This window comes from Astyanax mexicanus, chromosome 22 (genome assembly GCF_023375975.1).
Source record: "Astyanax mexicanus isolate ESR-SI-001 chromosome 22, AstMex3_surface, whole genome shotgun sequence".
NCBI classification, from domain to species: Eukaryota; Metazoa; Chordata; class Actinopteri; order Characiformes; family Acestrorhamphidae; genus Astyanax; species Astyanax mexicanus.
The window spans coordinates 36,626,786-36,640,887 of NC_064429.1; the positions used below are offsets into that span (position 1 = coordinate 36,626,786).

At 35.2% G+C, this 14,102-nt stretch overlaps 1 protein-coding gene across 2 annotated transcripts in view; it reads left to right on the top strand.

Moving 5' to 3' along the window:
* Positions 1 to 1,102: 1,102 nt before the first annotated feature.
* The window catches only part of erlin2 (ER lipid raft associated 2), a 33,012-nt gene continuing 20,012 nt past the window's right edge, over positions 1,103 to 14,102 (top strand). Inside the window, exons 1-8 of one of the 2 annotated variants that reach the window (XM_022664727.2) lie at positions 1,111 to 1,206; positions 3,364 to 3,426; positions 5,417 to 5,535; positions 6,601 to 6,682; positions 10,190 to 10,236; positions 11,689 to 11,750; positions 11,879 to 12,004; positions 13,020 to 13,093. In XM_022664727.2, the coding sequence (XP_022520448.2) occupies positions 5,432 to 5,535; positions 6,601 to 6,682; positions 10,190 to 10,236; positions 11,689 to 11,750; positions 11,879 to 12,004; positions 13,020 to 13,093 (495 nt within the window). In that variant the 5' untranslated portion in view covers positions 1,111 to 1,206; positions 3,364 to 3,426; positions 5,417 to 5,431. Of the gene's footprint in view, positions 1,207 to 3,363; positions 3,427 to 5,416; positions 5,536 to 6,600; positions 6,683 to 10,189; positions 10,237 to 11,688; positions 11,751 to 11,878; positions 12,005 to 13,019; positions 13,094 to 14,102 lie in introns of both variants that reach the window. The other variant, XM_022664726.2, reaches the window with a different exon arrangement.

The following is a 14,102-nucleotide window of genomic DNA, read 5'->3' on the forward strand; positions in this document are numbered from 1 at the left end:
ATTCAGCATTCATGTAAACTCTTTCTGTATCCACTATGAATTATTCTGAATTCACTTAGACCTTTTCTATATCCTGTATTAATTCTTTAGTATATATTATGAGTTTTTTAGTGGCCACTATGAATTATTCTGTGTTGGTAATCAATTACTCAGTCCTTAATTTAGACTTTTTCTGTATCACTTACAATTTATTCAACATCTACTATAAGTTATTTGGCATGCACTATGTTCAGTATCCACTGTGAATTATCAGTATCCACAGTAAGTGCTTTAGTATCTACTATGAATTGTCCAGAATCCAGTTTGTCATATTCTATATACCCTGTTAATTAATTAGCAATTTCTTTGAACTATTCACTATTCAGTATCCACTATGATTTTTTCAGTTCCATTTTCCATTATGTATTAAGACATTATTAAATGTCAGTGACTGCTATGATGTTTTAGCATCTACTCTGGCATATTCAGTACAGTCTATTAACTACTTACTATTACAAAAAAAAATATTCAGTGTATCCACGATGATTTATTCAGTATCCAGTATGTATTACAAAACGTCAGTGATTGCTATGATGTTTTAGCGTCCCATATGGTATTTTTAGTACAGTCTATTAACTACCTACTAAAAAGCATTAAGTGTATCGAATATGATTTATTCAGTGTATCCACTATGAACTATTCAGTATCCATTATGTATTACGAAATGTCAGTGACTGCTATGATGTTTTAGCATCCACTGCAGCATATTCAGTACAGTCTATTAACTACTTACTAAAAAGCATTAAGTGTATCCACTATGATTTACTCAGCATATTCACTATGATTTATTCAGCATATCCACTATGAACTATTCAGTATCCATTATGTATTACGAAATGTCAGTGACTGCTATGACGTTTTAGCATCCCATATGGCATATTCAGTACAGTCTATTAACTTCTTACTAAAAAATATTAATTGTATCCACTATGAATTATTCAGTGTATCCACTATGAATTAAAAAAAAAAGGCACAACCATATGATAACTTTGCCTCTGGCGCCACCTGCCGGTCAAACTCCCCAGCAGTTAAATGGAGCGAGTGACGTCAGACGCAAGGCTGCGTCAGGTTGCCACAGAGCCTGAGCGATGGAGGCGAGATAAGCGACCCGGGCTGAGGAGCAGCAGAGCGGGTTTAACCGGGGATTAGCGGAGAGACCGGCGGCAGGTAACCATTTATTACCGGTTCTACATTTTATAAATGTTCTATACATTATAATCAACTGTATATGGATTAATACAGGCGGACAGGTTGAGTGTTTAACCGTTTAATACAGGAGAATTACGGGGAAACAGCACAGTTAGCTTAGCCTGGGTGTATAAACTGTGTACCAGGACTCAATGAAAGCTTAGCTAAGCTAAGCTAAGCTAAGTAGCTAATTTACCTGCTGTTAGCTTAGCTAAAGGTGTTGTACAGCTAAATTAATCAGCATTACTCAGTTATTTTGAATATTTTGATGTATAAAGGAGTATTAGGGAGCGATTTAATGATAAACTAACTAAGCTAACGATAGCTAACTGGCTATATGTCTTTTTAAGTCATTAGTATTAGTTAGCATTAGTATAGAGGTAAGTTAGTTAGCTTACTTAGCTAATTTTCAATATTTAACGATATATAACATTACATATATATATATATTTACAGTCAGTACAAAATATAAGTCTTTAATATAAGTTTTTATAGTCTTTTAAACCTTATTTTTGGTTTCAAGAACACTTTAAATTAGTGGTCAACTAACTAGAGGTCAACTAGCTAGCTAACTACTTTTATTTAGTATCCACTATGATTTTTTTTTTATTCAGTGTCTATTGTGAATTTTCCGTATCCAGTATCAAATCCTCTGTGTCTACTGTGAATTATTCAGTATCTACTATGAATTATTCAAATTTAAACTCTTTTTGTATCCAGTATTGATTATTTGGTATATGCTATGAATTATTCAGTATTAATTTAAACTCTTTCTTTGTCCAGTATCAAGCCTTCAGTATCTACTATGGTTTTTGTCAGTATCCACTATGAATTATTCAGCAATAATTTAAACTCTCTTTGTATCCAGTATTGATTATTTGGTATCTACTATAAATTATTCAATATCCGCTATGAATTATTCAGGATTCACTTAGACTCTTTCTGTATCTAGTATTGATTCTTCTGTATCTACTATGAATTATTTGGCATCTACTGTGAATTATTTAGCATCTACTATGAGTTGTTCTATATTCACTTAGACTCTTTTTGTATCCAGTATCAATTCTTCGCTATGTACTGTGAGTTATTCCGTGTCCAGTATGAATTATTCAATGTTAATACATAATTCTGTAATGAATAATTCTGTGCAATGCATTACTGAGTGAGTACTGACTGTGAATCATGTAGGTTCCACCATGAATTTTATAGTGTTCATTTAGACTCATTTTGTATCCATTATTAATTATTCAGCATCTAGTTTAAATTAGTTATCATTTATTCTATTGTGTAGCATGAATTATGTGGTACTTACAATCAATTATTATGTGGCCACTGTTTATAATTAAGTATCCACTGTGAGTTATGAATAATCTGTGAGTACTAGTACTCATTTTGCCGTATTCAATTAGCATCTCAGTAGTTGCTCAGTATTGAAGCAATTACTTAAAATGGATTGTACTTAACTTAATTAGCACTTAGTAATTAGTAGTCCCTTAGTATTCAAGTATGTACTCTGTAATTAGTATCTTAGTAGTTCCTCAGTATTTAAGCTCAGTATTAATTACTCAGAATGTATGTGCTTACTTAGCACTTCAGTAGTTCCTTACTATTCAAGTAGGTACTCATTAATTATTCATTATTCAATGAGTTACTTAGCACTTAAGTAGCACTTAGTACTCAATCTAGTACTTGTTCAGTATCTTAGTAGTTGCTCAGTATATAAGCTCAGTATTAATTACTCAATGTATGTGCTTACTTAACAACTTCAGTAGTTACTTAGTATTCAAGTTCTCAATTATCACTGTAGTAATTAATCAGCGTTTACTCAGTATTGGAGTACTTAGCATTCAATTATTTTATTAGTATTCAAGTACTTCGCATTTATGTACGTACTCAATAATTAAGTACTCAGCACTCAAGTAGACACTCATGTACAGTAGTTACTTAGTACTTCATTAGTCAGTCTAGATACTAAGTAGATACTAAGTCCTTAAGAAGTTACTCAGTACATGAGCAGGTTTAAGCAGTTGCTCAGCACTCAGGATTTACTGTAAGAACTCAGTTTTAGAGCTGCTAATCGTACTTTTAATTTCACTACAGAATCCTCACTGATCACTCACGTTCTGTTTTACTCAGGTAGTGCACTGTGGTGACCTTCCACGGAGATAAGAAGATTAACATCAGCACCTCGGCCTAAAGGTGCAGGACTTACTTAGGCTTCTATCTCAGTATCTCAGAGTATAGAACACTTTAAAACATGTATAACGCTGTACATTTACTGTGTAGAATAATTAGTTGTTGGTTCTTTGCGATGTTTAGTAGATAGTAAATACTCTTTTTTTTTTTATAGTTCATAGTGTAATAGTGTCATTCTGTATTATTTAGTTTCTAAACTTTAAGCAGAAGCATTTCTGAGTGGAGAAGAGTATGGATTAAATATTGTGTTTAATAGGGGTGGGCAATATTATATCGTATTCAATATATCGTGACACAGAAATATCGTGATATTAAAAATCCATATCGTGATAAAAGGGCTGTTCTGTCTTAAAAGTAGTCTATTATTTACTGTGAAGCTTTATGTGTATTTATTGTATAATTGTTTTAGGTTGCAGTTTATATGCATGCACTAAATATTCTGCAATATTATTTGCTGCATTATATTATTTTATGCTATATTATTTATTTTGCCACATTATGATTATTCTGTTATACTATTATACTATATTCCTAAAAATGAATGAATTATTTTAGTTTTCCTGTATCGCCAAGTATATCGTTATCGCAAAAATACCCTGAAATATCGTGATATTATTTTAGAGCCATATCGCCCACCCCTAGTGTTTAATGGTACCAGTGTGCGGAAACCACCATCCCTGCTAAGCCTAATAATATATTCATTCTAAAAAACTGGGGTGTCGGGTCACTGCGGGAGTTCTTCTTCTCGCCACGTGATGCGTCTTTACATACTTACGTCACACGTACAGCCTCTAAAAGAGGATCCGGCTCAGTTTTACTGAACAAGAGCGGCTGGTGGAGCAATGGAGACTTCAGAAGAGGAAATTCTCCCATAGTAAAACCAAAGCTCTCTCTCTCTGACTGAACATAACCTGGAATCGGATTCATCTGCTCTAAAAGGAGACCGCATCACACCTGCCCAGTTTAAAATGATTCTTCCGCCTGCTAGGTGCAATTACCCATTCTCGCCAGAGAGGGCCCTAAATCTCCCAAATCCGAAAGCTTACAGACATCAGCTTCAATTGTAACAAAAGACACAAAATAGTTAATAATAGATACCAAATCATTCTTAATCAATATTCACATAAACAATATAGAACAATTCATAGTGGATAAACTGAATAAATGACAGAGGATTTTGAATCGTTTTTTAGTAATAGTAATTAATTAATAGACAGCGGATGCTAAAACATTGTAGCAGTCACTTAATAATTCACAGTAGACCTTTAGTACCATAATGTATAGGCCTGTCACAATAATTGCAATATCGATTTATCAAACAATAAATGAACATGACATCAATCATTTTTGATAATCGTGATGTCATCTATTGTGTTTATTTGTATGTTTGTTCACATATATAACAGTGAACAGTATTTTAGCCAGTCACGCTTCAGTAACTGTGACTCCATAACGTACACAGTGTGGACTGAAGTAGATGAAAAAATAAGTAGATAATTCCCAAAATAATCATAATAAATGATAATTAAACTTTTTGCTGTCTTTAAAAAGTGCATAATTACTGTTTTATGCGATTCTGTTATTCTATTCTACTATCATTATGTCAGTGGCATTTAATTGTCTTAAAATGACAAAAATATTGTGTATTGCAATAATTTTTGGGACAATAGATCGTCCACAAAAGAGTTTTATTGTGACAGGGCCTAGTAATACATAATGGATACTGAATAATTTATAGTGGATACTGAGTAGTTATTATAAATAAATTATTTGCTACTTAGTTAGTAGTGAGTAATGTATTGTTGGTTGTATGTCAATACTTGAATACCGATAATACTGAGTACTACAGTAGTAAATGAGTATAAATACTCAGTAAATACTGTCACCCTGAGTGAGTACTTGTGTTTGTTGAGTAATGTCATTTGTAAAACATGTTATAAGTGTAATGGTGTAATTATAATAGGTATTTATTATACTCTGTGTTGTTTGTTAGTTTGTTGGTGTGAGGATGACGCTGGGTGCGGTAGCGTCGGTGATTTTGGCAATAGGAGGAGCTGCTCTGTTCTCCTCCATCCACAAGATTGAAGAGGGACACACTGGGGTTTACTACAGGTTAGTATCTCCCACTAATATTATACAATCTTATCTTTATAATAATGTGTTTTACCTACATATCTTCCCAACGTAATTCAGTTACTCTGGAATATAATCAAGAGGAAGATGGATGATCACAATCCATCAAACCACCAAACTGAACTGCTTGAATTCATTTTTACACCAGGAGTAAAGCAGCATAAAGTTATCCAAAAGCAGTGTGTAAGACTGGTGGAGGAAAAAAAACATGATGCCAAGATGCGTGAAAAAAAACTGTGATTAAAAACCAACCAGGTTTATTCCACCAAATATTGATTATTTCTGAACTCTTAAAACTTTATGAATATGAACTTGTTTTCTTTGCATTATTTGAGGTCTGAAAGCTCTGCATCTTTTTTGTTATTTCAGCCATTTCTCATTTTCTGTAAATAAATGCTCTAAATGAGAATATTTTTATTTGGAATTTAGGAGAAATGTTGTCTGTAGTTTATAGAATAAAACAACAATGTTCATTTTACTCAAACATAAACCTTTTTTTTTTGTAGTCCAGAAGATGGCGCTGTGGTTTAGAGAGACCCAGACTATGTACAGTACCAGTCAATAGTTTCTTTATTGTGGATTTCATATTGAAGACTATATTAAAGCTATACAGGAACACACGGGAAATTATTTAGCAAACAAAATGCATTAAATAAGCCAGAATATGTTAGAATTATACTTTAGATTCTTCTTTATAAGCATCATATTTATCATATTCCAGCTCATTCTAAATCACCTAAATCTCAGTTCATCAGGTTCAGATCAGGGGATTAATGTGGAGGAATAACACTTTTTTTTATATATATATATAAACTGTTTACTACGTAATTCTATAAGTGTCCCTTAATCATGTTTCATGTCTTAATCTACAAAAATATTAATCTACAATGTAGAAAATACATTAAAGAAAGAAATAAAGCATAAAAACATTGAATGAAAAGAGGTGTGTCCAAACTTTTGACTTTATTGTACATTTCTGTTTGTATTTACCTGATTAGTCTGTATTAGATAAGTAGTATTGATACCTGTTGTTTCTTGCTTTAGGGGCGGAGCTTTACTGACTACCACCAGTGGGCCTGGTTTCCACCTGATGCTGCCGTTCATCACCTCCTTCAGATCTGTACAGGTGAGCAGGAAACACAGTTTAAACCCTTTCAGGAAAACCTGCAATGATGGGGAAAATAGCCCAATTGTGGCTAAAATCTAAATATTTTGTGTGACTACAGTTATTTTTCATTACTGGCTTAACTGTCTTGGACATGGAGTTTACTAGAGCTTGAGGATTGCCCCACAGTTGCTCAATAGGGTTTAGGTATATAAAAAGGGCTTTAGACCAGGGGTCTCAAACTCAATTTACCCGGGGGCCGCTGGAGGTAGAGTCTGGGTGAGGCTGGGCCGCATCAGGTTTTCCACAAGAAAAGCTCTTACAAAAACATTCCAATGTTATCAAATGTCTTTATTTTTTAACACAAAATAAGATGAAAAAATAAATTAATTAACAATTCATAAGAAAAAAATAAAAATCAGTAAAAAATAAATTAAATGAAAATAATAATGATAATAATAATAAGAATAAGAAGAATAAGAAGAATAACACTGAAGAAACCACATATAGTTGCTGACTAGAGAAATGTAATTATTATTATTCAGATTCAAATGTCTGTATTAACAGTTCTTTAACCTTTAACTTTCTGAACATGAATGGAACATTGAACATAAACTGTTATGAACATGGCTTCTTCTGCCTACTTCTTACTGCTAGAGATCTGGCAGCGCTTCCTCTCGCATAGCCGAGCCACATTTGGCTTAAGGGAGGAGGCAGTTGAGACCCTCAGTAGGGCTTGAAGATGCTCGTCAGTAAGTCTGGACCTGTACTTGGACTTGTTGAAGTTCAAGGTAGAGAAGAGCTTTTCGCACAAGTATGTGCTCCCAAAAAGACACATGGTCCGCTTGAACATTCGGGAAAGCTCAGGGAAGCTGAGAGGCAATTCTCTCAAAAATTGCCCGAGCTTGTCTGCTTTTCCACTCACCTCCCTGAACTTGGCTCTGAGTTCAGAGTTGCACTGCAGGTCAATGAGCTCCATTTGAAGCACAGGGGGGGCATCTTGCAGGGAGAAGGGGTCCGCAAAAATTTGAAATGTGGCTCTGTGTGTCTTGAAGTCTGCAAATCTATGATCAAATTCCTCCTGTAACATCAAAATGGCATCCACATACTTCTCACCACTGAATGGTGTGCCTGCATCCATGAGTGCCTTGCATGCTGGGAAATGGCAAAGGTTTGTTTGAGAAAGCTGGGCTTTCCATAACATAAGTTTCGCAGAGAATGCTCTCACGTTGTCATAGGCAGCACTGACAAGTTGCCCCTGGCCTTGTAACTTCTTGTTCAGTACATTAAGCTCATGTGTAATGTCAACAAGAAAAGCTAAGTCCATGAGCCATTTGGGATCACTTAGCACGGTAACAGCAACCCCATCTTTCTCCATGAAGGCTTTCACTTCCGCTCTCAACTCAAAAAATCTCTTCAATATGTTTCCCCTGCTGAGCCAACGTACCTCGGTGAAGTAGAGTACATCCCCATATTCTGACTCCATTTCCTCTAATAAAGCACGGAACCTTCTGTGCTTTAAGCTCCTGGACCTGATTTGGTTGATGCATTTCACAACTACAGACATCACATTGTCAAACTTCAGGCATTTGCTGCAAAGGGCCTGCTGATGGATAATGCAGTGCAGAGCAATGGCCTCCTCCACACTCTCCTCTTCCAGTTTTTTTTTAACAAGTGCCACCAGTCCATTTTTCCTCCCTGTCATTGATGGCGCTCCATCGGTTGTTATTCCAACAAACCTCTTCCATGGCAAACCGGCATTCTCAATGGCATCACACAGCTGGTGAAATATCTCCTGAGCAGTGGTCTGGCCATGCATTGGAATTACTGTGAGCAACTCCTCTGTGACTTCAAAATTGTCATCAACACCACGGACATAGATTGCGAGCTGGGCAGTGTCGGTGATGTCTGTGGACTCATCAAGAGCGACTGAGTATACACTGAAACGTTTTGCTTTCTCACACAGTTGATCATAAATGTCACTTGACAGGTCAGAAATGCGCTCTGCCACGGTGTTGGCAGAAAGGCTGATGTTGCTAAACTGACCTTTCTTTTCTGGACAGACAATAATTGCAGCCTGTAATATGCACTTTTTGACAAATTCACCTTCTGTGAATGGCTTTCCTGCTTTAGCAATCATCTCACTAACCACGTAGCTAGCTTCGACTGCTGCATCATTCTCTTTGGTTGCTTTCTTAAAGAAATCTTGTTGCCTCAGTAGACATGTTTTAAGATTAGCAACCCGGTTGGCTCTCTCATCTCCCTGGTATTTTGCATACTCCTCAGCATGTCTAGTTGTGTAATGACGTTTCAAATTGTACTCTTTGTGCACTGCAACTTTCTCTGTGCAAATAAGACACGTCGGGATGCCCCTGTGCTCAACAAAGAAAAATTGCACTTCCCACTTTTCCTGAAATTGTCTGTGCTCATCACAAATCTTTCTCTTCACTGCAGGCTTTGAAAAAGACATGTTTGGGGCTGTATAATATATATAATTCCACTTGGTGTCGCTGTCGCGTTGAAGTTGAGCCGATGAGTCTTTTCTGCTTCTTTTTCTGTCCTGTGGAACAGCAACTTCCGGGTTCAGACAGCGCGTGAAGCGGGAGCAGCCGCGGGAATTGCGCATGCGCCGCGTGCATATAATGACAAATTCAAACTCGCGGGCCGCGCTAACATTAAACTTTCATATTAAGGCGGGGCCACAAACTATCGTCCCGCGGGCCGCGAGTTTGAGACCCCTGCTTTAGACTGTGCATGTATATTAAAAACATAATATATAGCTATATTAATCACACAGAGTGATCTACTTTAGGTGTTTATTTCTTTTATTGTTGATGATTATGAAGCTTACATCCAATACAAACCCTAAAATCAGTGTCTCAGAAAAGTAAAATGTTATATAAGACCAATTGGTACTTTGGGTTCTCAGTGTGGGCAGTGTGCCAAGTCCTGCTGGAAAATGAAATCCACATCTCCATAGAAGTTGTGAGCAGAGGGAAGCTGTAAGACATGAAGTGCTGTAAGATTTTGTGGGAAAACAAAACACTGCACTGACTTTAGACTTGATAATAAAACACAGTGGATCAACACCAGCAGATGACTGACAGCTATTGCGGATTGTATTTTCCAGCAGGACTTGGCACATGGCCCACACTTCAAAAGTACCAATTGGTCTTATATAATATCCTAATTTTGTGAGACACTGATTTTTGGGTTTATATTGGCTGTAAACCATAATCATCATCAACAATAAAAAGAAATAAACAATTAAAATAGATCGTTCTGTGTGTAATACATATATAATATATACGTTTCACATTTTGAACTGAATACACAAAACCTTGAGATGGAGAAACTTTGACTAGTTGCGTTTTTAGTTTTAGCTTTATAAGGTTGCTAAGCGACAGCTTATCAGCTCTCTGGTTACAGTTGCTCAGACTCGAAGAGAGGGCAGAGCTATGTTAGCCTTATGATTGGTCAGGGTTCTGCTAATGTCAGATTTTCCTTTATTCCTTTTTTTCCCTACAGACCACCCTTCAGACAGATGAAGTCAAAAATGTTCCGTGTGGTACAAGGTAAGATATGCCTATATACTAATATAAATTTATGTATATACTTATATATATACTTATATATACTAATTAGCTCCTCCCATTAATACAGTAACATCACAGATCACATGATGTGCAAAATCACATACTATTTAAATGAGATCAAACAAATCTATCTAACTTGGTGTGAGATGAGCTGTACAGGACTAGAATAGTAACAGTTACGTAGAATTAAAGTGCTCAGCACTCTAGTCGATACTCAACCCTCAGTACTTATGTAGTTACTCAGCACTTAAGTAATCAGTCTTCAGTACTTATGTGGTTACTCATGACCTGAGTACTCAATCCTCAGTACTTGTGTGGTTACTCAGCATATGAGTATTCAGTACTTACGTAACTAGTCCTAAATAGATTCAGTATTTATATACTTTATACTTTATATACTTACTTATAGTACTCAGTCCTCAGTACTTGTGTAGACACTTATCTCTCAATATTTATTTAACTAGTCCTAAGTAGATACTAAGCCCTTAGTACTTATGTAGTTATTCAGATCTTGAGTACCCAGTCCCCAATACTTATGTAATTACTTAGCACTTGAGTACTCATTCCTCAGTACTTACTTAACTAGTCCTAAGCCCTCAGCACTCGAGTACCGGTACTCTGTTCTTAGTATTTAAGTACACTTTCATTAGTTATTATGTAATTACTCAGCACACGAGTACTCAGTCCTCAGTAATTTTGTAGTTGCTCAGCATTTGAATACTCCTCCTTCAGTATTTATGTAATGACTCAGTATTTGAGAACTCAGTCCTCACTGTTTAGGTAGATACTCATACCTCAGAATGTATGTAGTTACTCAGCACTTGAGTACTCATCCCTCAGTATTTACTTAACTAGTCCTAGGTAGATACTAGGCCCTCAGTACTTATGTAGTTACTCAGCACCTGAGTACTCTGTTCTCAGTATTTAAGCACACATTAATTCCTCAGTACTTTATGTAATTACTTAATGCACAATTACTCAGTCCTCAGTACTTATGTACTTACTCAGCATTTGTATACTCATCCCTAAGTACCTATGTAGTTATTCACCATTTAAGTACTCATTCCTCAGTACTTACACAGTACTTGAGTACTCAGTCCCCAGTAATTTTGTAGTTGCTTAGCACTTGAGTACTCATCCCTCAGTATTTACTTAACTAGTCCTAAGTAGATACTAGGCCCTCAGTACTTATGCATAGTTACTCAGCACCAGCGTACTCTGTTCTTAGTATTTAAGTACACATTCATTCCTCAGTACTTATGTAGTTGCTCAGCATTTGAGTACTCAGTCCTGAGTAGATACTAAGTAGTTATGCAGTACTTGAGCAGGTTTAAGTGGTTAGATAAGAACTGTAACCTGTGATAAGTATTATTTTTCATGTGTTACTGTAGGTATTTAATTGTAATTGATTATTTTATGGTTATTTTTCAGTGGTGGAGTGATGATCTACTTTGATCGGATCGAGGTGGTGAACTACCTGGTTCCCTCAGCCGGTAAATTACAGTTCTGTTTGATTTGTGACCCGAGAAACACTGATTACTGTAATTCAGCTTTAATTCTTACAGTGTGTCTGTAGGTCTCTGGGTGTGTATTTGCCCATAAATCTGTTTCTCGCCCACAGTGTACGGCATTGTGAGGAACTTCACAGTGGATTACGACAAGGCTTTGATCTTTAATAAAGTTCACCATGAGTTGAACCAGTTCTGCAGTGTTCACACTCTGCAGGAGGTCTACATCGGCCTGTTCGGTAAGATTTATTAATACTCTCACTCACCAAATTACATTGGTGTTGCTATTTCGTCTCATATTCATCTTTAAATAAATAAAAGCAAAAACAAATTTTCCAATACGTTTGGGAGGAACTATATATCCTTGCTGTCCAATGAAGAACATGTATCTCCAAAACAGCAACTTTACAGGAGAGAGAAAAAAAAACTTATTAACTTTTAATAGAAGTCAGTGTAAAAAGAGTTAATTTCAGGTCATTTTGAAGAGTTTACACAATTTTGACACAGTGTAAAAAACAGTTGGTTTGTTGAAATTATGTAGTAATCTAAAAATAATCTAAAAGTAATCTAAAAAAATGAAAAAAGTGTTTTTTATTGGACAGCGACGATATCCAGTATGAATTTGCATTGTTTGTTGATTGTTTCAGTCTGAACTTAATAATAGTACAGTGAATTTAACCCTCCTGTTATGTTCATTTGTCAGAACCAGCATATTGACCCGGTGCATGTTTAATTCTCCAAAATATATCTGAAAAAAAAAATCCTAATAAGCAGTGTGAATATTTTATTACTAACTATTTTACTAATTATTCTTAGTATTTAGTGTAATAATGTTCCTTACCTCTAACAGACAGTGTTTCAATTAGGATAATTCAATCGTTTTTCATATATTTTTTTTTTTTAATGTTTCACTACTTTATTACTTTTGAAAGACCAACATATAAAACAATAGTTTTAAAAAACGTATAAAACAGTAAAAAATAAATAAATAAATTTGTGTTAGTTTTAGTTTTTGCAGGGGGTGTTTTTTACAAATATGTGAGATGAACCATTTTCATATTTTATGTTGATTACAGTAATTAAGGCAAGCAGAATATGTTTCATACTGAAAAATACTTTTAACAATTTATTAAGTTTATTAATTTTTATCTTCAAAATTTAAAATGGGTCAAATTGATCCATAACATAACAGGAGGGTTAATCCTAAATTATAGTGTGTGTGTGTGTGTGTGTGTGTGTGTGTGTGTGTTGCAGATCAGATTGATGAGAATCTGAAGCTGACCCTGCAGGAAGATCTGACTGTAATGGCTCCTGGTCTGATCATTCAGGTGTGTTCACTTCATCACGATTACAATATTGCACTATCTGTCCAAATTAAGGTTATCGTTACCCGAAAACGATGGAAATAACTAAAAAAACTGAAAGTGAAAAACATGAAACTGAAGCTGATAGAAACGGTAAATAACTGCAACTGAATTGAGAGTTTATAAAACTAACTAAAACAAAGTGAAATCACATATAGAACAGGTAGAATACCCTTCGTTTTTGTGTTTGTTAATGTATTTGTAAGCGCTGTACACACTCCAGCAGTTTTACAGCGGGCAGCAGCACAAATATTTTATTACTAACTCCATTACTAATTATTCTGTCAATATTTAGTGCAATTTTGTTTCTTACCTCTAACAGGTAATGCTTCAATTCAGGTAATTCTCTCGTTTTTCAAAAAAAATATATATATGTTCAAAACTTTTTTTTTTTTTTTTTTTTTTTTAAGTTTCACTACTTAATTACTTAATTACTAAGACCAACATATAAAACACAATAGTTTTACACAACAATAAAACATAACATTGCAATTTTGTTTCATATTATATGTTAATTACACTAATTAAGGCAAACAGTACTGAAAAATATATTGTAAAAATACTTTTACCTATTTTTCCTTCAAACGTAACTATTATATCTTTGGTCCAAATATTTACGGACACTCCATCTAATGAATGGTTGCAGCTGCTTTTGTTTACACCCATTGCTGATGTAACTCAGATATAATAGGAGTGTCTGGAGCACATAAACAAACACAAACCTACTGCCACCATGCCTAATCCCTGGAATGGGCTATATAAAGGGGTATAGCGCCCCCTGGTATTGAGATGTGGTGCAGTGGAACTGTGTTCTTTAAATTAATGGAGCTCCATCATCTATTAAAAATGTAAAGTATCAACTACATCTTAAATAAAGCTACAGATCCTCGACCTGGAGATCTCTACAGCCTGTAATCTGTGGTGATGAACACTTGTGCGCAGCGGGCGTGAATAATAGTCCCAATAAAAGATG